General features: G+C 39.3%; 1 protein-coding gene across 1 annotated transcript; it reads right to left on the bottom strand.

The window, feature by feature from the left end:
- Nucleotides 1-24943: 24943 nt before the first annotated feature.
- On the bottom strand, nucleotides 24944-26349 carry LOC148025103 (uncharacterized). Its single transcript, XM_087693802.1, has one exon. It carries the CDS (start codon nucleotides 26247-26249, stop codon nucleotides 24993-24995), a length of 1257 nt encoding a protein of 418 aa, XP_087549928.1. The 5' UTR covers nucleotides 26250-26349; the 3' UTR covers nucleotides 24944-24992.
- Between the last annotated feature and the right edge of the window lie 215 nt (nucleotides 26350-26564).

Genomic DNA, 26564 nt, shown 5'->3' with positions numbered 1-26564 from the left:
AGCAAGAATTCCTTCTTCTCTCCTACTTCTATATGTCTATTGCAAGCTACATATCGCTTGTTACATGCTCTTGAATACAAGGGCTTTTTTATGCTTCATTAAACTGTCTTCTTGGAACGTTGAAGCTATGTATATGGGCTGAAATAGGCGGCCCACAAGAAATATTTTGTGGACAGCAATTCCTTTCACTTCTCAAACGCTTTATATGGTATGATTTACACTTGTATTTGGTTGATCTATGCACTCTATGTTAGTGAAAGTCTATGCTATCATCAAAGGTGAATCTTGGAAGTTTATGCGCTGATTTGGGGCTGTTATCTTCAGCCATATTCAGAGAGTTAGCTTCGGCAGTAATCTTTTAATTCATTTCTTGCTTGACAGTTGGCATCCTGTCAAAGTACGCATGTTTTATTAGCCCTTATGGCAGGGCAATGTTTGAAGACCATTCATATTTTCTTTGAGTTGAGTTGAGAGGAGCTTCCCTCTTTATTTCTTGGCTATGGTATTTTAACCTTTTCAAGATCTTTAGTTGAAGCTCTCTTGAAGAAAAGCTCTTTGTCATGCCTTGTAATTGACTCAAAATCCTTGTTCCTTACAATTTACATTGAATGTAATCATGCAAAGTTGAATGGTGGGATGTTGAGTTGTTTATGATACATGTACTTAACTTCATAATCCATGATTGCTCTATCTTTGCTAAGATCTTGCAATTGAAAACTCTATTAACATCTTCAAGGACTTGGCTTGGAACCTTCAACCCTTCTCTTATCTCTTCAATCTCTAAAGTCTAAGCTCTTGAACCCCGATACAATCTTCTCTCTCAAACCCCTGTGATTGACCAAGAAGCACTTCTTGTACCTTTAAACATCCACTGTAATTTACTTATCTCTTGAAGACATCTCTCCAATTATCTTGTCTAGTTTTCTTGCCAAACCCTTGTGGTGACCTTCAACCCTATGCACTGCGACATTGGTGACCCGATGTGAAGGTCAGTGTAAGAAAACTCCAAGACAGGAGATACTCTCCAACAATTGGTGTGCGTACTATAGCAGACCCAGCAACAACAAATCCAAATGTTACAACAACAACAATAAAGGCAAGAAGAAGAGAAGATTGATTCCACAGCTATCAAGGCCCTAGAAGAAGTTGGGCAAGAATTAAAACAATTTAATGGTCAAAATGTCTCAATATTCATTTTTTTTATGTTGAGAAAATGTTTTGCTTTGATGTACGACAACATGCATGGAGCCAATATTTTGCAAGGCTAGCGAAGCATGGTCTTCAAGAAAGAATTCATGGTCTTTTTTAGCAAGATGCGGATTGGGCTGCATTCAAAAAAGCCCTACGCAAAGAATTTTTCTTAGAATACTCTGGCCTAATGACGAAAAAAAGTTTCACTAATTTGGTTGAGAAACCCAACAAAAGTTTAGCTACAATAGCTTTATACCATGAATTTGAAAGTAAATTTGGACAACTTGATACTGAAGACCGACAAAGTATAGAAGGCCAGAAGATTGAACTATTCCTTAAGGGTGCAGATCCCATACTACAAGAGAAGATTGTTGATCGCCTAGAGGATGCTACCTCGGAATTAGGAGTCAAGACCACATGGGCAGATGTTACTGATGCAGTTAACATGATTGCTCGAAGAGAGAGGATGCGACTAAGCCAACAACTTCATTAATGGAACCTGTGTTCCACCTTCAAAATCCCTTATTCCTTTGACTAACCAACCAACTCTTCCTTCTTCTATTCCTTCTAAAAATGATGTAATGGATGAACTCATTAAAAGCATACGAGATCTTCATCTAAATCTTACAAAAATTAGTTCTAAGGTGGAGAGGCTCATTAGGAGAAATATGGACTCTCTTTTTTGCCCCTTAAGGAGTGAATAAACAAATATAGGCCTAACCAATGAGAGAGCTGGGATTCCAGATTCATGTAACATGAATCTTCTAGCCATATCTTGGACCAAATCTTCCCTCAGCAATAAAATAAGGGAAAAGGGGAGTACAAAGCTGTCACTTCTTGGAAGTTTGTGCCTCGAATTTTCATTTTCTTATTTTTTATGTTTGACTTTTCTTTTCTCCCCTTTTCAGTTTCCCCCTCTTTTTTAGGCGGAACTCAAATTTGTCATATCTCTTTCCCCGCTTCTTCTTTCCTGACGAAATTTTACAGCCTCATTGTTTCTTGCCATGTCTGTAACCCTGTAAAATTTCATTTGCTTTGCACAAGCACAGAGAGAGATTCATGTGTTTCATGAGAGCAGAGCTTGTTTTACCAAAGCCCTAAGATTCTCTTCACAAAACTCTACAGGTATATTTTTCTCTTCCATAGATGTTCTATGGTAAAGTTTTATCTCGTTTGGAGAAAACCTGTGCAAGTTATGTGCATTCTCTGACATGTAATTTCTTTTGTTTTGATGCTCTAGGAGTCTCTTACAGTCAATAATAGTGACATTTTGAATACTCAACTTCTTCTTCAACATCTTAGGGTTTCTCTGTAAACAAAGTTACAGGTATATTGTCTTGTTTTTTTGTTGCTCCACTGTTAAATTTTATCTCGTTTAGACAAAATGTATACAAGTTACATGCATACTGAGATTTCCTTTGTTTTTTTACTCCAAGAATCTCCGAGGGTGAAGAACAATGATTTATTAAGAACTCAACTTCTACAACATCTTTGGGATTTTGAACACTCAACTTCTTCTTCAACATCTTAGGGTTTCTCTGTAAACAAAGTTACAGGTATATTGTCTTGTTTTTTTGTTGCTCCACTGTTAAATTTTATCTCGTTTAGACAAAATGTATACAAGTTACATGCATACTGAGCTTTCCTTTGTTTTTTTACTCCAAGAATCTCCGAGGGTGAAGAACAATGATTTATTAAGAACTCAACTTCTACAACATCTTTGGGATTTTGAACACTCAACTTCTTCTTCAACATCTTAGGGTTTCTCTGTAAACAAAGTTACAGGTATATTGTCTTGTTTTTTTGTTGCTCCATTGTTAAATTTTATCTCGTTTAGACAAAATGTATACAAGTTACATGCATACTGAGCTTTCCTTTGTTTTTTTACTCCAGGAATCTCCGAGGGTGAAGAACAATGATTTATTAAGAACTCAACTTCTACAATATCTTTGGGATTTTTTGCAGAGAAAGCCACAGGTATATTGCCATTTTTTACTACTGTTCCATGGTTAAATTTCAACGCATTTGGACAAAGCCTATATAAGTTATATGTATGTGTTGACCCAATATTTCTTTTGTTTTTGTACTACAGGAATCTGTCAGTGAAGGAACAATGGTCTTGCTATAAGTCAACTTCTTGTTCAACATATCTAGGGATCTTTGTGGATGAAATTACAGGTACAATGTTTCTTTTTTAAATTGATCCATTTAAATTTAATTTCATTTGGAGATAACATTTGCAAATTATACACATGTTAATAGGTAACTTTTGTATTTGGTTGTTACAGATGTCTTCACGGAGGAAAAATATCAGTAGCATACTTGCAGTGGAGGTCTTCAATAGGAAAGATAATGGCGGTAATTGGATTTGTGATAAGTATTATAAGTTGGATTGGATTTTGATGCACCCAAGTACTCAAGGGAGTTTCAAGGTCAAGCGCAAGGATGTTGCAAACCCTAGCAAACATTGGAAAGGTAGAATTCTAGAGTTCAGAAAAGTGTTTAATGGCACAAGTGCAGTAACAGAAGTGTTGATTCAACATGTTTATACGCATAAACAAATCTCTGTACACGACGAGAACAACATTGCAAATTATAAACAAAACAGTAAGTTGTTAAATTTTATCATTGATTATTCTTTTGTATCAGAGTTATTTTTAAAAGTCTTTGCAGTATTCTAATTCAGTCTTGCTTGATTGACAGCTCTATATCCATCGACTTTGCATGAATGGCAGAATGTGGAATGTTTAAGCGGCAAGATACATGTTTGGCATGAAGAGATAGGTTCTTTGATCTATGATAATACCTCTACAAGTCAACTTGCCACTCAAAATATCTTTTTTTATAATTCATTGTATGTGGTAGAAAGCCAAAGATTGCAGCATGTCCCATTGCCGCCATTGTCTAGTGGTGAATGGTTCATTGGTAGCTTGGAGTTGTCAGGAGCTTGCAAGTCGAAGATAAAATCTGACATCAATAGTGCTATGAAACCCACCACAGGCTCCAAAGATGTGCATCTTAATTGGTTTATTCCATTCTCATTGTTTGCACATTTGTTTGGTTCATGTGATGTTTTGAAGAAAACAAAGATTACTTATCAATGCAAGTGTCCATCCGAGGAATGGATGAGTCAGCTATTGGGTGAGTCTTGGGAAGTCAAAAGAACACATTTTGATGAGACGATTGAGTGCAGGGTCAACCAATCTGATATTACATTCAGGTAAAACTTTTTTACTACTTTGCATACCTTGATTTAATTGACATAGGTCTCGCTTAGATGAATTGTTATGTTAGTCGCATTGATCACTTACCATTATTTTTGTTTTTATTACAGGTATTTCATTGCTAGACAAACTCTGTGCGTTCGCTTTCGATATAGAAGATGGCGACTTTTGCGAGGGGAGTGGATCAGCTTGGATCAAGATATCCGAGATGACACACATACAGCGCTCGTAGATGTGGTAATCTTGTGGAGTGGTCATAATCCTTTCGTAGTCAGTGCAGAGAGTCATTGGCCCATTTATTTTCTGAGACAAGAAATCCAATTAATGTCTAGTGAGCCCCTCTACAACTTCTATTTCAAGTTAGATAATAGAAAAGTCAGGACTCGTAGTGAGCAATCCATGACATGTAAACAATGTGCTTCTCCACATATCCTTGAGATAGTGGAATCCTTGTAAAAAAACTTTATAAAGAGCGAATACATACCTTTTTTGAACTTCTGAGTACTTTAAATTTTAGTTTACTGTGATCCAAGCGTGCGATAATACATACTGTAATTACTCAATCGTGCAGTTAAAAATCATAATTAAATTGCAGGTTAGAGGTCTATAATCTAGAGAATATTGTCTTTGCACAATGATATATTGTAGCGCATCTCTGCTGCTCGTTTATTACATTTTAATATTAAATTGGATCCAAAGGGAATTTCAAGGCCTTTTAGATTTATTTTCTTTAAAAAATTATATATTTTCTCTCGTTAGACTTGAATATACTCAGAGACCCAAACATATTTGAGGATATAATAATGTAGAAAGAAGCGTTTGTCTGTATGAGTAATTTTAACAGTGACTTTAAAGTACTGAAATAAAGAAACTAAGGTAAGAGTTTTAATTTGAAACTTTAGAATTAATAACTTTATAAAGAACCTTTATTTAAAACCCTAGACACATAAAAGCTATAACTCCAAACTCATTTTCGCTTTCATTCTCCACTTCCCTACACTTGTGCTCTCATTCCTTCTCTCTTTGTGTGCCATGGCTACCACTCCCGCCTTCGCCGCATGGATCAGTTCCACATGCTACGCGCACATAGGGGACCAGATATACCCTAGGTTTTGCGTGACCTTGAGTCTAGAGAGCTCGCTTTCCGCTGTAGACCCTGACTCTAGTATACTAGCATCGTTTTGTGATGCAGTGAACCCTCTCACTTGCTCTATTCCCAACTCCACTCTCAGGTGGGTTCCCATGGATTTTTTGTATAGTTTGTGTGCCGGATCCAGCCATGCAAAGGTGATAAGTCGAGCCCTGGTGCATGTGGGGCAACATCTCCGCGCTAGAGCAGTGCCCACCTCGTCACAGGACCACGTCACGATGGATCTCATTGAGAGGGATGCCGCCTTTGCCATATATGTTATGTGCACTGAGGTGCAAGAGGACAGTGACGAGGACATCCACGCACCCTCTCGGCCACTATTAGAGTACTTTGAGAGGGAGCCTGAGGAGATCACTCTCGATCTGAGTGTTGAGGCAGCACAGAGCTTGGCCATTGTGCACCCACCTCCCTGCCCTGATGAGATGCCCACGAGCGAAGAGCCACCCCTCTCTTCTCTCCATGCTATCACCATCGAGGGGGTGGAATATCTACTCAAGCAGGATGTGCTAGAGTTGTTGGAGCTTAGGGAAGAAGAACTATATTGTATCATGGTGCGTGATGCACCTAGTGATTTCATAGATTTTGATTTACAGGATGCCCCACCACATGTTGATGAGGTGGCTCGTTATGATGGCACGAGCATCGATGACATCTCTGCCATTGTGAGCATCCAGGAGCAGATTGAGGATGCGGCGCCACAGTATCAGATCTCTGATGAGGAGTTCGAGCGGTTGCAGGAAAGCCTTTTTGGTCCTCGACCCGACTATGCAGTGCCTACCCAGGAGAGAGATGAGGGCAGCCCAGTGGCAGGAGCAGACCTGGATGCTCCATTACAGCGGCAGATAGATGATGCAGATTCAGGCCCCCAGACGCGAGCCTCCGGCCAGGGCACTTCTGGGGGCCCGATCCCGACAAAAACACATGTGTGTGCTCCCGATGCCCTAGAGGCCCTACTGGTTAAGTTTCATATGAATATGATTTATATATCTTCAGCACACTCCATGCATAGTGAGTCTGATACTGAACTTGTGTGTTGCAGGAGATTGTCTATATAGATGAGTTTTCATCTAGGCAGGGTGGCCGATCTGGTAGCCAAGGAAGGGTGCAAGACTCGGCATTGAAGGAGTATGTTGGGCAGCTTGTCAACGACATTATTGTATTTCATAAGATATGCTCCCCTGCTTTTGCAGAGAACTTCTTGAAGTTGAGGGCACTAACAAAGGCTGGGCCCTTCAAGACCATCCCGACCAACTCCAGCCTGGAGAAAGTAGTGTTGATTCGACGTTCGAAGCTTCTCTACTTATTCACGAGTACTAGGTCTGGCCCACTTTTCTCCATGGTGGCCCGTGGCATGGTTGCCGGTGTTGAAGACCCCACTGTCATTAGACAGGAACTATTGGGGCAAAATGTATTGTTGCCTATGATCAAGAATAGCTCTGACCATGGGGAGCCTAGCTCCAAGAAGCCTAGGAGAGAATAGATGTACTTATTGCCTACTGATATCGCATCACTGATGTACTGCACTTTGTAATCTTCTCTTCAAGTAATGAAAACTGATGTTTGTTGGATTCGCGTGCAATGTAGTTTGTGATACGTGTCATTTACTGTTTTTTTTTACTTGAATGTTACATTTATTTATCGAATTTATACGTAACACGATTCGTACCCTAAATTTAATACACAGTGCTTTATCGAATTCGTGCGCAACATGTATTTGTTCGAACGCATGTAACGATAACTCAACGACGTAAATAAAATAAATATCAAGTGACTAAACATAAATAAGACGCGCCAAAAACTTTGTATTTGTATTAATAATAATTTTACATGGGGTCCATTAGGACCAAGGCTTTACAAAATGTCTTCAGAAGCTACATTCCATGTGCTTTTGAGTTTGTACACCCCTATCCTTGCTGACCTCCGTGAGGACTATCTTTCCATCGCCGAAAGAACATGACTATCCGCAGATCCCTCTCGGTGACAGTGACCCTCCTTGCATGCACCGCTGCATAGACTGAGTCTCCAAATAAGTCGACGAGGTAGGCTTCAGCAGCTTCTTGTAGTGTGAGGAGGGCCTGGGCAGTCCAACGATCCGGTTGTTTCGCGCGTGATGTGTTTGGAAACTGGTTCCTGTTGTTCATGATCAGTATGCCCTCCATGATCTCCCGCACCAACTTTTGGAATGGAGCCTTCGGTATCAGGAGGTGAGTGGTCTTCTGGTAGTGGCGGATCTCGCGAAGAGCCACTGTGCCTGGCTTCCATCGACGCTTGCGATGCTGGCGTGGTGGTGGTGGTGGTGGAGCTAGAGGACGTGGCTGCCGTATGGAATTTCCAGGGGGTATCTCCGGGCCGCTTGCTTGGTGCGTAAGGACACATCAACCATCCAAAAAAAATTTGGCCCCAACAGAAGCCTCTGGATCACCTGTCCGGAGGCTCGCGTCTGGGGCCCTGAATCCCCAGATTCAGGGCCCCAGACGCGAGCCTCCGGACAGGTGACCCAGAGGCTTCTGATGGGGCCAAATTTTTAATATAAATGAGTTTTTCTAATGCCCAACATGAGGGTGAAGTTTCACCAGATTCCGATTTATAAATTTGACGGTTCAATCTTTTTTTGAAAATGCGTTAACTGCATTATACTGCACTGATAATGTATTGTCAACCTCGCAACTGTAGATTAAATGTATTGATAATGAGTGTGTGCAACTGCAGATTAAATGTATTGTCAACCTCGCAATGCGAAACATTGGAAACTTAAAAATTGACAAAAAATAAATCATGGGTAAAATGGAATATCGCATCAGATATACTGTTGCCAAACCACTAAATATAGTAAGGATATAGTGCATCGGCCCATGTACAACTAATCACCGACGTGTACGTGGTTGCACATTGAATTTATCCTCAACAAAACTACTTACAAAATTGGAAACTTGAAAATTCACACAATGCGAAACATGGTCAAAATAGAATATCACATATTGGATTTAGCATTGCGAAACTATGAAATACACGGTAGATAGTGCATCGCACCAAGTACGACTAGAGCTAGGGAAAATTTAGCTCCATTTTGCAGGCCACTACTATCAAATACTTGAAGGTCTATTGGAAAGATAACCCAAAACTAAGATCCTTACAATCTACAACCAAACCTGAGCTAAAAACATAGATCCAATTACAAGGTAGCTTCTCAAAGCATATTGTTGACATTAAGATTAAATGCATCCTTGTTATTGCGGATCCTGCGAACAAGAACCAGATCTATGGGCTTAATAGTGATACGTCGGGCATGAACGGCTAAAAGTTGACCATCACTCATTAGATCAATCAAGTAGCTTTCAACTGCTTCTTGGAGAGCAAGCAAGGCTTGGCTTGACCATCGCCCCACATTCCTTGCCTGGTTCCTCGAAAAGAACTTGTGATGATGCCCTGACTGTAGATCTTGCAGTATTTCTCGCACCAACCTGGAGAATGGTGCCTTAGGAATAATCAAGTCGGCACTCTTCTGGAATTTCCTTATCTCGCGTAGCGCAGCTGTGCATGGTCTCCATCTTCGCTTTTTATGTGTTGGAGGGCGTGTATTACGAGTTGGAGCAGTAGTGGGAGGTGGAGCAGCTGGAGCATGTGGACCACCATTTCTGGACAATGGCGAACCATCATTATCGACCATACTAGGGCCACCATTGTTGGCCACAGTAGCGCCACCATTATTGGCTGCAGTAGGGCCACCGTTATCGGTCACCAGGGGATCTTTGTCACTCACAGTACGCTCACTAGATTCGGAAGAGTGTTGAGCTCTTGCTCTCGCAGGCGCCTTTTTGATAGGAAGCTTGGAACGTGCCATGGCTGTGATAATGAAGGATAGAAAGGTGGAGGGTAGAGTGGAGAGCAATGGGAAAAAATGAAAGGAGAGACGACTTAAATACGAAACTTTCAAACTTACTGTGGTGTAAATGAATTTTAAATTTATCATTTCATTTCATTTCTCCACCCCATCCCTACCTCTCTCTATCTCCTGACACCCCCCTCATGCCCCCCCTCTCTCTCTAGGCCAATGAATGTTCCAATGTTTAGAATTTTCATATCTTTGTCTTAGGATTTCAAAATGGACTTTTCATAATTAAAAAACAAAGTTCGAAATCGACTTTGAAAAATATAGTGACAAACCTTTGAAATTTTAAAGAAAATTTATAAGACATCTTATGTTAGAGATATGAGTATTGATGTGTCATATCCTTGGGACTTGTGCTCTCTTGTGGACTCTAAATGCATCAAAATTATTATCTTTATCTAGGTCTCCATTTTTTGCCATCTCTCTCTTGGGTTGCCAACCATTCTGCGTGCCGTTGTCTAGCTGTGCTGTTTTCATATCTTGCTTTTCTCACTTCATATATTGCCCTACTTATAGATTCTGCTTGAGATGTTTTGGACTTCTTTTCTTTTTCCTCGTATCGTATCTCTAGTCTCCTATACCACCATTGGAATAATTGCCTCATAGAATTGGAATCATTGATGCCACCTCCATGATCAGTTGCCTTTTGAAAAGCACAGCGAGCTTGCCAGTGAGATCTTTCCATGCCTTGAGTTGACCATATTGCCAAACTTCCTTGATCTGCAAAGTATGGACCATGTGCTTCAAGTATATGCTGCACAAGAAAAGAGATTAGAAACACAAAGTAATTCGAAATGATGATTTTTTTTTGCAATGGTGATAATACTGACCATGTAGTGTGTTATGCTATTTGTAGTCCATGCCTCCACCATGGACTTATGAAATTTAGCAGCTGTCTCTTTAAATGCATTGGCATCACCATCCATAAACCCCAACTTCTGTAAGAGAGCTGCTAATCTATCTAGGTGTATCCACACCTCTGCCTTCGCAATCCTCGTTCGTCCCCCATTGCTCCAATCTGAAACAGCAAGGTGCAACTTTTTCCATGCTTCGTACTTCTCTGGTTGTTTTACTAGTATATTGCCTTCCTCATCTCGAGGTGGAGATAAAAACTTCCTAGCCTTGGGTCCGCCAAAGCATGGTTTACAAGGAACATTTCCACTCTTCCCCGATTTTTTCTCGTCCTTTTTTATTTCTACTTGGCCTCCGTGCAATCCAACTTCAGAGAGGACTTGTTCTACCTTCTTGCATGTAGCATCAGATTCTGACACGGGCTGCATCTTGTATGCAAAGCATATATATTCATATACTAGCTTCTCAATTATTCTAACCAAACAATGCAATGTGCAAAAGTCAACCCTTGTTAGTGGTATTTCCAAAATAGGGCGCCAGTTTGGATCCACTGGAATTAGCATTCCATTTCTCATGACTTTCTGATCACGTGTCGGAGCACCCTGTTGTCCTGCCTTGGCAAGCCATTCTTTCTTTCCATCTTTCCCTTTCTTCCTAGTTTGCATGCAGTATATGCACGGAAATTTTGCATTTGCTGCATTTGATAAACCAAACATACACTTCAATGTTTTTAAATCACCTGCAAGATGCCATTCAACTTGATAGTCCCCAAACCCCTCAACATGTAAAACTGCTCCATTATTTTGCTGTTGAATAACACTAGGTATATTAGTGAGGTTTAAAAAAACTTTAAGTACTTCATGGTCCTCCTTTGGTACTTCAAATGCTGCAAGCCACCATATTTCATTCTCCGATTGTACACTGAAGTATAAAGGATGTTTTTCATCGATGTTGGGATCCAATGCTCGATTCATAAGTGTTATACTCACACGCTCAAGTTTTTGCCCCTTGATAATCTCACTCTCATCAAGTTTGAGGACAAACTTAAGCTTGCCTCTACATTCTTCCATAGACATATTGTAAAACTTGACCATAGCAATCTGAACCCTACATATATCCAATACAAAGTTGTTGGATGCATTCAATACAAAGGCAACTTCTTTGGAACCATACTTCAATATGTGTGTGTGTTCCAGATGCGTAGGCTCACCAATTAGTTCTAAAACTTTCTCATTTAGTTGTTTTCGAGCCTTCTTCACGTGAAATGGTTTTGGCAAAGGCATTACTCGCTTAGTATTGAAGACTTGCTTAAAACCTGTATCCAATTGTTGATAGAGCATACTATATGACTCAGAACTTAGTTCCACCTTGTCACATAATCCCTGAGCATCTGTAGCAGTAAACAAGTTGCTCACATCCCTAAGACGTTCACTAGCAACACCATCCACAATGTCCCTGAATTTACGATTTTCCAATGCATTTTTTACCATATTCTTGCTAAGGACTTTGGCAATAGTATCATTCTCTGCATGAGGAAACATATTTCTCATTGTAGTAGATTGAGCATATATCCGTCTATGATATTGTCCACTTCCTTTGGCTAATTGGCCAATTGGTTTAACGGATCGGATGCGCCGACGTGCCCCTTTGGTTTTTAAAGTGGGCCCAATCTCCAAAGTTTTTGTGAGCTTCCTCTCTATGTTTTGATTCTCCTTCTCCAAGTCATTGACTTTAGACTGTAACTCCATATTATGCACGTGTGTAGCATGCATAGCATCTTCAATGACAGACATTGCTTGTTGTAGGTTCTGGTTCTCTCTATCCTTCTCAGCCAATAATCTATCCTTTTCCATCAAAGATTGCATATTCCCTTGTAATCTTGTCTGCATATTTGTCAAGGTTTGATGAGCCCCTGCTATTCCTTGTGTGACAAGTCTGCATGTGTATCCATACAATCCTTCATTGCCTTCACAAGCAAACTTTACAAATGATGTAAGCCCTTCAAATTGTGGTGGCCTTCGAGTGAGTGGATCGGGTGGATAAATGCACCCATCAACCCAAAGGTCCACATTTTTTTCCCTGCATTTCTTTCTTGTTGCATCCTGCATCTTATTGCATCATCTCTTTCCACAGTTCTTTTGAACATTGGTGCATATTCATCCTCCAATTGAAAGTGAATATCTCTCTTTCTCTTGGTACATCCTGCACCTGCATTCTGCAAAAAAAAAAATATGCAAATGTTAACTTGGATTAACATTCAAATAGCAGAACTACACCCCTTTGATTCACTATATCTGTGTTTTTTTTAAAACCCAGTTGGTTCTTGTCTCTTTCTCTTGCTTTCAGTCTTGATAGACCCTAATCAACCCCTAATCAGCCTGTAATCTTGGTTTTAAATCTACCTCTAATTAGCATCAAATCTTATCTTCTGTTCTATCCAAAATATTCTCTCTCTCTCTCTCTCTTTCTCTCTCTCTCTCTCTCTCAACAAAAATTCATCAAGGAAACCCTAAACACATTCATACTGAAGCTTGGCTAGTGGAAAACAATAACATCATCTTATCTTCTACCCTAATTTACTATCTGTCACTCTATCACTTATTTTCTTTGTTCATCTCACACAGTCCTCTCTGTCCCCCCCTCTCCCCTCTCTCTCTCTCTCTCTCTCTCTCTCTCTCTCTCTCTCTCTCTCTCTCTCTCTCTCTCTCTCTCTCTCTCTCTCTCTCTCTCTCTCTCTCTCTCTCTCTCTCTCTCTCTCTCTCTCTCTCTCTCTCTCTCTCTCTCTCTCTCTCTCTCTCTCTCTCTCTCTCTCTCTCTCTCTCTCTCTCTCTCTCTCTCTCTCTCTCTCTCTCTCTCTCTCTCGCTCTATGAATTGATGCTTAAGGACTGAACAACAACTGTGAAGAATAATAACATCACAAAGATTTAAAAAATAAAGATACCTCCATTATCACTGGATTGCTTGTAGTATAGACTGTTGAAGATGGAGATTTCTTACTGCATATTTCTGAAGAGGAAGATGGCTTGTAGCAGGGTAGAGTGTGTTGTAGATAGAGATTCTTTGATTTCAACAAATGGTATCAAAACTACTCCTCAATGCTGCTTCAGAAGAACTCGTATGCAAGAAACCATATTCTGGAGGGAAAGAGAAGAATGCACAAAATTTGGGACAAAACTAGAGCTTTCTGAGGGAATGAAAAAATGCCCAGAAATAGGTATATACTTGTCCAAAAAAGACGAAAATTTACAAGGAAACTCTTTAGTCAAAAAGGTGTCTCTGGGTAAAAAATAATCTTAAAATATGATGTGTACGTCATTTTATATCGTTTTTTAACTTCCGCCCTTTTAAGAAGCGAGAATGAGAATGATTGAAAAGTCATGAGGGCACTAAAGAGGGCATTAAAGAGTCATGAGGGCATTAAAGAATGATTGGCTGCGTTTTTAGAAAAAATAGAATTGTATTTTTTTAGTTATGAGGATTTTGAGAAAAAGTGACCTTATCCTGCAGTTTGGGAATAAAATAATAGGTGAAATCTATTGAAAACACAAAAACGAGATTTTCTTGATTGTAGAAGATCTCTTTTTATAATATTATTTTGGAATCTCTTTTTAGAGAGAGAGAGGTGAGAGAAACCCCTTAAGGGGCAAAAAAGAGAGTCCATATTTCTCCTAATGTGGATGTCAAAGTTGAGGAATGAGGATGATCATCAACTCAAAAACCCATGAGAGAAGGCTTTAAGAGGCGTTGTATTTGGTGCAACAGTCAACAACATGATAAGAGGGAGTGTTCTGCCTTCCATGAGGCTGAAGCACAGAAGCTCATCTTTTGGAAAGACAGGAAAATTCATGCAGCTAAAATTGGTCTTCCACTGGAGCCAAATTTTGGCAATGATAAAATGAAGAAAAGATTAGAAGATTTAGTTATAAAAAATGCCTACGTAGAAATTGATGCAGCTACTTATGGGCTGCAAATTGAGCCAACTAAGTCTAATTTGAAGTATGGATGCAAACACTAGATTGAATGGAGCATGGCAAAGTAGCCAAAGATGATTTGTCTAACTCCAATCAGTACATTTGAGGATTAACTAGTTGGAAAGAACCGATAGATTCTTTTTCTGCCTTTTCACATTTGGCTAACATCAATCACAAAGAAGTCTTGATTGAAGAAAAGAGAAGAAGAGAAGATGAACTAGGTCCTTCCTCTTCTGGCCCTCCGAAACGGGTAACTAGAAAAACGCGTGAACAACCAAAGCCTACTGAAAATATAATCCTTGACCAAGAGATGGAAGATGCGTCGAAAACAAAGAAGGCCAAAGGAAAGAAGAAAGGAAAGCACCAAGGCTACAAATTGCAGTCTGACATAGAAACTACAAAACTGATCTCAAACAAGTTCTAGAAGAACGAATTCTGGGAAGTAAAATTGAGTTCGCCTTAGGAAAAAATCTTGGAATCGCCAAACGCAAATTCTATGATGTAATTATTAATGTAATCAAAAGAAAAAGACAATATGTTGGTGATGATACTGAAGAAATAGTGTATACTTTTTTTGCAAGCTCTTCGAGTCTATGTGCAGAATGAAGAGAAGCTGACTGCACAAGGAATTCAGCTTGAAGCAGTTAAAGAATTAATTACAGTACTTGAAGCTGAAGATAAAGAAGCCATGGATGCAAAAATAAAAGAAGTAAAGGCTGAAAATGTAATTGTCGGCTGGTCCAAACCAGTTGGGCAGTCCACCTCTCTAAAAGAAGGCCGTTTATAACACATGCATGAGGAGGAAGAAGCTTGATTCATTCCAAGTAGTCACTACTCCCATATGCATTGGGCAAGAGCAACAACAGAGACAGTCGTCAAATTTGGAAAAAAAAACCATGTATTGCACTCTTAGACCATGGCTCTGAGAGATAAACGTCATGGCAAGGAGTCTCTATGAAAGTGGCGGATGGCCCATAGATGTTGATCTAGGTTGGTGAATGAGAGCTACAAACAACTCTTCTGGGGAATTATATGCTACATGTCCTAATGTGCACGTAACTATTGGAGATATAAATGACAATTTTCACTTCTTTGTTCAAGACTCTTGTAGTTATCCTATCATTCTTGGGTAACCCTACATTTCTGAAGCCCGCCTGGAAACAAAAGCTCTTGATGATGATTCTTCTTATGCTTGAATCCGAAGCAAGGATAATGAATGAGCTATCCAATTTCTTACTATGTGTGTTAACCATCATCGAAACAAAGATCGATTGCATGATTATCATGTGCCTCCTAATGCCTAAGAATTCAAGGGTTTTTGGGTTGCACTGTTGTAAAAGGAGGTTATGGCAGTGCATCATGTAAAAAGATTGTCCTCCTTATGCTACAGAAAATGTATCTTTTGCAAATCAGCATGTATGTATAGCCAATAGTATGGGTTGTTATAAGTCTCTTCTAGCCATGACAACAGCTCCAAAAAAATACTTATGACATGATGGCTGAAAATGAAGATATTTCTAGTACACAGTGGGGCTGAAATATATGCAGCTGCTCGCACTAAAAATCAAGTTGAAAATCAATCCATAGAAGTATGTGCATTGGATCTTTATGAAACAATTCAAGAATTTGTTTAATAGGAAGACATTGGTTTACTCAGCATGGCTGAAGCACAAGTGGAGACAAAATACAAGATGGTGGATAAGAAAGTCAAACATGTGGCAATTCCACTGCCTCCTGAAAGCAAAGGGCTAGCTGATAGGGTAGCAAATCAACCAAGTCTTAATGATCCTTCCAACATTGGACACAAGTTTACATGTGAAAGTATAAAAGAACTCAAGATAGGTGATAATTCTTTCCTTTTGCTAGCTGAAAAACACTCTTTTATGCAAATGCTAGTGAAACATGAAAAGGCTTTTTCATTTTAGCCAAGTGAAATAGGTTGTGTGGATCCAAATATTGTGGCTCCTATAGTCATTTTTACAGTCCACATGTGCCTTGGAACCGCAAACATATTCATGTTCCAAGGGTGCATTTGCCCAAATTATTGGAACTTCTAAATGAAAAGATCAAAATGAAGATTTTAGAACCTTCTTCAGCACCTTACTCAAACCAATGGTTTATCGTACCCAAGAAAAATGGATCTTTACGATTCAATCAAGATCTACAACATGTTAATCGTGTCACAATCCAAAATGTTGGTTCAAATCTAATTGTTGATGAGTTTGCTGAAGCTTTTGCAAGGAGAGAAATTTATTTTATGAGTGACCTATATTCTAGATATGACCAATTTCAGCTTTCACTAGAGAGCCGAGACATTACCACAATGAATACACCTCTTGGATTGGTCCGCATGTGTACTCTACCACAAGGAGCAACAAATTCTATTTCCCATATGATGAACGCCATGCACAAAGTCTTAAGGGACTTTATTCCACAGCTTACTCTTCCATTTCTTAATGATGTACGTATCAAGGGATGTGAAGTCTATGAAAAGAATGAAGAGTTTGATGAAGATGGCTGCAGGACATTTGTAGCTAACCATATTCATGATTGTGATAAGATTTTGACAAAGTTAGAAGAAGTTCATCTTACCCTTTCTGGAGCTAAATCGATCTTTGGAGTTGAAGAAGTCCTAGTGGTTGGACATCTATGTGGCCCCTATGGATGCAAACCTTCACCAATCAAGATAGATGCCATCAATAGAATACAAGAAAAATACACAAATGTTTTAGAAGTAAGAATATTTCTTGCCGCATGTATATTCTATCTCATATAGATACCACATTTTGCTCATGTGGCCAAAAATCTTTATAAATTATTAAGAAAAGGCCAAAGATTCTCTTGGGGTATTGAGTATACTCTCACTATGCATAAATTAAAGAAGCTGTTAATTTCAGTCCCCCACTCTCAAAAGGGTTGATTATTCAAATGGCCAACCCATCATCCTTACTGTGGATACAAGTCCCATTGGGATAGGATGAGCTGTTGGCCAAGAGGATCTTGAAGGTAATAGGTATTCAATTCTTTTTGGAACAAAAGTTCTCAATGAACGTCAAAGAAGGTATGCACAAGTAAAAAGGGAATTGTGGGGAGTTGTAACAGCATTAAAGTGTGATCATGAATATTTTATAGATGCTTCCGTAGTGGTAGAAACTGGTTGTCTTCCACTCTTGGGCATGATTGCTAACTAGTCTACACCCGACATTGCTATGCTAAGATGGATTGTATATATTAAATCTCTCAACCCCGAATTAAATCATATTTCAAGAAAGGAGAATCCAGTTGTTGACATGTTGTCACGTGCAAGATATGACACTGAAGAAGAGCTTATGGAAGAACATGAAGATGAAGAATCTATACTTGCTGAATTCCATTCCATGGCTGCTCAAAGGGCCTTTTCATTTGCTACGTATACAGATCCAAAGCTGAAAACAGTAAATGTAGCTGATTTTTTTAATGGTACAACATTATGTATTGCAAGAACAGAGAAAGGTACTACTGTAATTCAACAAACAGCAACAAAGATCAAAGATTTGACTATGGAGGAAGAGTGGTCAACTAGAAGTCAGCATGCTCATTGCATTGCTCAAGTTCTAGTTCATTTCCTTGAAGAAGATTGGCTGAAAATCGATCAATATTTGAGCACAATGAAGAAGAAGGAGACTTGGACTGATGAGGAGTTCAAGCATTTTAAGAGGAAAGCTTATGGCTTTTTTCTTAAAAATGGGCATCTATGGAAGCATGCAAAGAAGAGAAAAGGAGCGCATCCGAGTTTTAGGTAACAAAAGATTACAACAACAAATAATGAATGAATTTCATGAAAGTTTGTGGGCTGGCCATTGAGGCATATGGGGAACCTTTATTAAAGTCAAAGAAAAATTCTAGTGGCAAAACATGTATCAGGATATGGAGCATTTTTTTGAAACATGTTATGTGTGTTAGATGTACTCTATGGTTAAGCATCGAGATGGGTTGCAACCAACTTATCCTTTATCTATACATTATAGATGGGTTGTTGATCTTGTAAGTATGCATACAGGAATATGGAATATGCAATATTTAGTGCTTGCAAGAGAGGATCTAACCAATCAAGTTGAAGGCAAAGCCTTAACAACCAAGACCACTCAAGTTATTTGTCATTTTTTGCTTGAAGAAGTGTTTTGCAGATATGGTTGTGTCGGTAAAGTAATTGCAGATAGAGGGGATTTGGATGCCGATGAGGCACACAACTTCTTTGCTCAATTGGGAATTAAGTTGTCTTTAACATCAGCCTACAACCCTAAAGGCAATGGGAAAAGTAAGAGAGGGCATTAGCCTATTCTCAAAGTTCTAGCAAAGTCTTGTAGAGGGAAGATCAAAGAATGGCCTAAAGTGCTTCCTTTCGCATTATGGGCTAACCAGACTACTCACTGTGCTGTAACTGGCTACATGCCAACTAAACTTATGCATGGGCAGCAACCAATTTATGTATGGGCAGCAACCAATTATGCCAATTGAAGAATATATTCTCACATGGAGTTTTCTACCTTGGGAGGAAGGCATCAGTAGAGAGGAGCTGCTGACTTTGCTCATATGGCAACTAGAAAGAAGGCCTGAAGATGTTCAAGCAGCTATTGAGAAGATAAAAATAGCAAGACTAAAGAATAAAAGAAGATTTGATAGGCATCATCGACTCTAGCAAAGAACAATTCAAGAAAATGATTGGGTGCTTGTCTATGAAAGCAACCTAGACAATCAATACAGTGCTTCTAGGAAGATGGTAAAGCCTTGGTTTGGCCCATATGTGGTAAAGGTCATTCATGACAATGCTATGTATTCATTGGCCAAATTGGATGGGACAAGCATGAAGATACCCATAGCTAGAAAAAGAATCAAGGATCTTCAAATGAAGAGAAAGCTCAACATATGAGTTAGAAGACTTGGATATAATCCAAGAGCATGAAGACACATAAGAAGAAGATGACTTCAAAAATGGTGAAGAAGACAAGATGGAATAAAAAAGCTCCTAATCCATAAAGTGGCACATGCCGGAAGATGTGCAGGTTAGGAGGAGGTGAATGTCATGAGATTCATTGCCCATGGTTTGAACATAAAAACATTAATCCTTTACATATATCACTAAGTTACTTGAACTCTAGATATACTACATAGAGACTTTCCTGGTGCAATAAGTCATAAAAACGTAAGTCCACCAGCATATGGTATGGTGTAATTAAGATGGGGGCTCTATACCTTTAAATGCAATAAATTTACCATGATTCCATGTCAAGATGATTGAATTTGGTTACTTACTCATATGAAGTTGCTACAAGTTTTGTAAGTCATGCTCCATATGTCATGATATAAGTAATTTTGGGCACTTCAGTGGCTTGGTTATGAGCCTGACTGCACGTGTCAATGATGTAATTACTTCAAAAACAGGTCTCACAAGTTTATTATTGAGAAAAAACACCAAAGTTCATGAACTTGGCTATGTCTTTGTGCATAGGACATTGTATATGCCTTGCATTATCACTTAAGTGACTTATGATATCAAAGAACAAGACAAGTGAGAGACAAGAGGGCAGCAAACAACTCGTTTTTTACGTCACATTTTAAGGGCTAAAGCAGGCTCCATGGACGGAGAAGGGGAAGAGGTGTCTAAATATTCCACATAAAGGGGCTGATCAAGCCATGCAACCACAGCTAGCTGCAGTCCACTTGACATGTAAGTGCTACTCCCTCTATGCTTTGACAAAAATGGAAGGCCACTCTTGGCTGAGTTAACAGGGCAAAACTGTGTATTTAAAGAACAGCATCCCATACAAAGGGGGCCTCGATTATGAGTCTTGAGAGACCTCTAGCCCTAACCTATGTATCATGAATTAGATCTCCCATGTCAAAAGAGACATTAAATCAACTCTCTTGAGTCTTTAGGGACTGTTAATGGACTTCCCATCTTGTAAATTGAAGGACTAAAATTCATCTACTTGCTCTATTGATTATCTTGATCTAAAGGGCTCATTTATGCTCTTGGAAGCTCACTACAATTTACCATAGTGGAAGCTTAGAGAGAGAAGAGTTAAGAAACCCTCTTGCTTGCTTATGAGAAGAAAGTGGGCTGAATATTTCAGCCCAAACTAAGTATTGTGGGTAGCAACACTTATTTTTCTCTTCTTGTAGATTCATGGCATTGCTATTCTGGATGCAAGTAGATATTGCATAAAGCATTGTGAGAGCATTTTGATTGCTCTATGTATGCACTTGAAGCTGAAATAGGTGGCCAATTACAAAGCAAGCAAGGGCAGCAAGAATTCCTTCTTCTCTCCTACTTCTATATGTCTATTGCAAACTACCTATTGCTTGTTACATGCTCAAGGGCTTTTTTGTGCTTCATTAAAGTGTCTTCTTGGAAGGTTGAAGCTATGTATATGGGCTGAAATAGATAGTCCACAAGAGTGATTTTGTGGACAGCAATTCCTTTTACTTCTCAAATGCTTCATATGGTATGATTTACACTTGTATTTGGTTGATCTATGCACTCTATGTTAGTGAAAGTATATGCTATCATCAAAGGTGAATCTTGGAAGTTTATGGGCTGATTTGGGGCTGTTATCTTCAACCATATTCAGAGAGTTAGCTTCGGTAGTAATCTTTTAATTCATTTCTTGCTTGACAGTTAACATCCTGTCAAAATACGCATGTTTTATGAGCCCCTATGGTAGGGCAATGTTTGAAGACCATTCATATTTGCTTTGAGTTGAGTTGAGAGGAGCTTTCCTCTTTATTTATTAGCTAAGGTATCTTAAGCTTTTCAGGATCTTTAGTTGAAGCTCTCTTGAAGCAAAGCTCTTTGTCCTACAAGCCTTGTAATTGACTCAAAATCCTTGTTCCTTACAGTTTACATTGAATGTAATCATGCAAAGTTGAATGATGGGATGTTGAGTTGTTTATGATACATGTACTTAACTTCATAATCTGTGATTGCTCTATCTTTGCTAAGATCTTGCAATTGAAAACTCTCTTAACATCTTGAAGGACTTGGCTTGCAACTCTTCACTTATCTCTTCCATCTGTAGAGTCTAAGCTCTTGAACCCCAATACAATCTTCTCTCTCAAATCCCTATGATTGACCAAGAAGTACTTCTTGTACCTTTTAACATCCACTATAATTATTTCTTGAAGATATCTCTCTAGTTATCTTATCTAGTTTTCTTGCCAAACCCCTGTGGTGACCTTCAACCCTACGGGTTGCGACAACGTGCTATCTTTTGCATAGGCTATGGCATAATTTATCAATGTAAGGCCCACCCTCTTCAACTTGCATCCCTTGATAAACAAGTGTACTACCTTAAGTCCATAATGTTAGATTAGGACAAGTCAAAACCTTCTGAGCATTGCACCTTATAGAAATGAGCCATGGCCCATTGCAACTTAACCAAGTCAACAAAAATATTGTTGAAGTTATCATAGTCATAATAAATATTTTCAACTTTAGTTCCATCCACTTCCATTTTGCTAATGATTAAAAAATACTCCTATTGAATCATTAATGGATACATTTTGTGCTCATCTTATAGCTCTCAATAAAAATGAATGATGCAAAATCATGTTCTTTATTTTGCTACAAGCCAATGCAGTTGATATCATACCATATATGGCCTCATAGCCTTGTTGACTAACCCTAGCTATATCACATGTTGTTTAGAGTTCTTCTATGGATGAACTATTACGAACATCAAAACCTCATTCAAAGTAGCAAGTCAGAGGGCTCGATATTGAGGGTCTCTCAAAATTCCAATCAAATGCTTATGTTTTAAGAATGCATTTAGAAGCTCCATTTTCTGACCCTCACCTTGGCCTCCAACATCATCAAAAAAATTCTTAAGAAAAAATAGACATTTTTAGGGAATAAACTAGATTCAAATTGTCTTTCTATTGAAAATCACAAACCTTAATTCTTTCACACGTCTTTTCCACACTCCACATTTCAAGGATAGTGATAGCATTGGAAATAATCGATGTTTTATTTCCTTATAACCCATGGGAGTTTGCTTGCACCTTTGCAACTTTGCTTTTGCAATGTTCTTCTCCTTCTCCATTTGCTCTAAAAGTGGTTTTAATGAAGCATTCTCCTCCTCCAAGGTTGAATTTCTTTGAGTGTCCATTGCTATGTCTTGTCCCTTATCTTTATATTGCTTTAATTCTTCCTTAAGCTTTTGCACTTGATTTGTTGATCTTGTAGGGCTTTTTGCAACACATTTAAAGAACTCTAGGATTGTAACAAAGATTGATGAGTGCTATATAACATTGATTGATAATATTGATGCATATGAATATTTTTATCTAAGCATTTGCAATAACAGACAAATGTAAGTAATGAAGAAGTAGAATTGAAAGGTGTATTTACCCTAGTGCTGGGATCATTAGGGTACAAGGAACCATCCACCCAAAGATCAATATTTTCTTTTCCTTTAAAAGATATTGAGAAGCAATTGTTGCATCTAGCCCACGCTTGCTATAAGGAGACTTTGCAATAGCATACTCTTCAACTACACAAACATACAAATCCACCTTTCTCTTATGATTACTTATGTCCCTGAGTGGTTCCATCAAAGAAGGAGAGAAAATGAATTAGATTAAGTTTTCTTCTTGCCAGGCTCTCATCCAAAAGCTCCAATGTATTTAAGGCCAGTGAAGGGGTCTCTCATGGAGGCTTTAGAAAATATGGGTTAACAAAAGGATCAATCCAATGTTACAAGTTCTAAGAAACTAGATAAAACACTATAGACTTCACTCGCTCATATACTATTCATGTTGTTGACATTGGAATTCAAACTATTGAGGTTGAGAAGCTCTTAGAAAGGCCTCTAACATGGTTAGAGCAATCACAAATTTTTTGGTATTGTCTAGTAGGCATGGGAGAAGTCATGAAGAAAATTACCAAGGCATAGTAAGAAAAGCATCGCTTGATTACTCTATTCCACCTTGGGCAATGTGAAGTAAGCAGGGAGAAAATTATAACATTAGTTAAGAAAGATGAAGTTCAAATTGAGTTTGAAAGGAAATGGTATTCTAGTCAAGGTTTAGCTACAAGGTATGATAGTCAACTTATGACTATTGCTGAGCAAAGAAAGGCACTCTAAACTTCCATGCATAATCCAATATATGTAGCACCTCAACATCTCTGAGAGTGCTTGCGACTGTCTATGGTGTTAACATTTCTAAACTTGTCGAACAAGATCCCTTATGTGACATACTCCTTTTAGAGGAAGAGCTACATATTGCCAAAGCAACATGATGATTGATGTCATTAGATATATTTTTTACTTCGCACATGGTCCATAACTTCTTGATGGCCATGCTTTATTACATTATAATCCTGACTTCTATGAGTGGTTTATTCCAAGCCTAAGTGACACAAAATTTCATATTTTCTCTACTCCTACCACCATCTAGAGTGAATCTCTATTACATGATATAAAGCAAAGTGGTGTCCATAAAACTTCTACCAACACCAACACAATGGCTGAAAGACATGTGCTTGAAATTTCAAATGCTAAGGCCACAACTACTAGCATCCCTACTAATCCAAACCACCCGTTCAACCAAGTCAAGCTAGCTAAACTCCAAGTTGTTCTAGAAAATACTACTCAAACTCACCTCCAAATCAATCCTACCAAACCTGACCCTCCTTTTAATCTCCATTATATGCTTTTGTTGTTGACCACTCAATATCATAGCTATTCATTCACCAAGGAGATTTAATTCCTCTAAAATAGAATGGCTACTTCAATTTTATGTCATATTCACTACTTATGCCAAGCTTTTTGCAATGATCGATTTAGGCCCGCCTTACTAATGATGAGATGATACAAGTTGATTCCAAATGACATCCCATTTGGGAATAGAGTGAACACCTCTACCAAAAAAGCCCTTTGGATATGCTAAAATCCTTCCTCATAGGCAATTGCAATCATGCTGACTTATTCCCTCTTATGCTTCTATGACCAAACTCAAAGACCAGTCATGGCATGTGAAATATTGTTTCAAAATTGGCAAATTAAGTACACCTGGTTTTCCTAATAGTATAACTCATATAGGAAGAATTGTGTTTGATATGCCACTAGACTCACCAAACTCATTTATATGGTGATTTTTGAGTGATAAAGTGGAGTTCACACACACACCCACACATATTGTGCTAGTAATTAAAAATGGATGACATATGTGGCTCATATCATCTTGTATTGAGCAAGCAAAAATAAATATTTCTTTCAAACATTGTGCAACACTCTATAAGCTCTCAACCTTGATTGATTCAATCCATAAAGAGGATGTGATGCAATTTCTTTTCTTCAATTATAATCCCAATAAGTAACACCAATCACACTAGGATAGACTATAGAATCTAAAATTGTCATGATAAATGTTGATTCTACTATAGGTGCTATAAAAGACCATGCAACATAAGTCTTGGAAATAGATTGTGACCTTCAAACTCCTCACATACATTCATTGAATATGCATGCGTATATATAATCTTGGTCATCTAAACCCTATTAAGACTAAGTATGCTACAATACAAAATTTATGTGCACAATAAAATATTGCTCCAACTTTGTAGGCCATTCAAGCATGTATAAAATATGAAACAAAACAATTAGTTGACACAACAAGCTTTAAAGTTTATTTGCAAGACGTTATGTCGATTACATACCTATCTCCTAAAATGTCATGACAATGATACCTTGCACAAAAAGTAGCACCCAAGTTGGATCAATTGGGATGCAGGTTGAAGGACTCCAAGCTTACCAGACTTGGCAGCTTGTTGGGTGTCCAAGATAACTGGACGAGTAAGTTCATGCCCATTCAAGGTCTCCTCACATTTGGAGAGGTATTGGTGGTGTTGTGGATTAGGGCTAGCCATTGCGACTTTATATTGCCACTGCCATTGAAGATATACTGCCATTTGGGACCTAATGTTGCCAACATTACTAGGAGGGTAGCCTACTTTAGTAGCTTCATCAACGAGCCTCCTTTCGGCAGCTGCAATAGCCTCAAACAGTTCAAGATGAGAGTGGGAGTGGCAAGCTATGAAGCTCAAGAGTTGTGCATAGGTGGCTTCAGCCATGGGCATGCCACCAAAGGGGGTACCATCTCCCCTAAAGGCACCCAAGTATGCAGCCTTATGCTCCTCCTTGTCAAGGGTCTTAACCCTCTCACATATGTGAGACAACATGTGGGAGGTCAATCGGCTATGGGTGAACTCAAGCATCTCGAAGGCCACGATTTGTTGAGGGGAGAAGGCTACTTTGTCACAAGGATGGTATTTGCGAGGTCCATGTTGGTGATGATAGTCTTGTCCATGTTGTTCCTGCTCAGGTTGTTGATGATGATGGCGATTACGTTCATGTTGTTTGACATGATGATGATGATGATGATGATGATGATCAGGTTTCATAGAGGCTCTTCCTTGAGCCAGGGTGTGCAATCGTTCCTCTCTCAGGCGTGCAAGGGAGGCATGCTCCTCCCTTGCCCTCTGCTCGAGAGCCAAGAGCCTCACTTTGATCTCCTTGTGAGCGTTCTCGGCACACCTGATCTCTTCCTTCATGGCCTGCTGCCTCTCGCTCAGGGATTCGATCCTGCTCCTCACAGAGTCGTCTCCTTCCCAGACGGCAAGGATACCAGCCGCAAGGGCCGAGAAGCTATGGAGGATGGCGTCGTGACCCCTATCTTTGTCAATCTCTTCACAGCTTATACAATTCTTCTCTCCCTTTGCAGTACTGCAGGTGCTCCTGTAGTGCAATTGATCATCCTTTGGCGATGGTGGCGTCGTGAATATGAGAGGCAGGAGCTGCTTTTGCTGATCTGCAGTAATACTGTGGGACGACTGGGGCCTCTCGAAGCGGCCGCAAGAGAAGAGAGCCCTGCTGGAGTGCTGGAGTCGAGTTCCATCTCGGGCTGCATGACCATCTAGTAGCTCCACCATGCCCTCGCATTGACAGCAGAATCATGGGAAATCTCATGTCGTCTTGCTGGTTGCTGTGTCAGGCGGCAAACAGCATGTGGCATGGCAGCAGTTCTATACTTTGTGGTGGGGGGGGGGGGGGCGGCCGGGGCGCGCGGGGGACGCCGGCCGTCGCCGGGAGTGCGGAAGGAGAGCGAGACACACACACACACACACACACAGAGAGGAGCGGTTGGCGCTCTCACACTCGCCTCAAGATCCCGTGTGGTCTCACCAAGAATTGCTTCACATAAAATATGCTTTGAAGTTTGTACCTAAATCACCAACGCAAGTATA

The sequence above is a fragment of the Lygodium microphyllum genome, chromosome 15 (genome assembly GCF_053477565.2).
Source record: "Lygodium microphyllum isolate KBCC chromosome 15, Lygodium_microphyllum_v1.1.10, whole genome shotgun sequence".
In the NCBI taxonomy this organism is placed as follows: Eukaryota; Viridiplantae; Streptophyta; class Polypodiopsida; order Schizaeales; family Lygodiaceae; genus Lygodium; species Lygodium microphyllum.
Note: the sequence above shows the minus strand (reverse complement) of the source record. Positions and strands in the feature narration are given on the sequence as shown.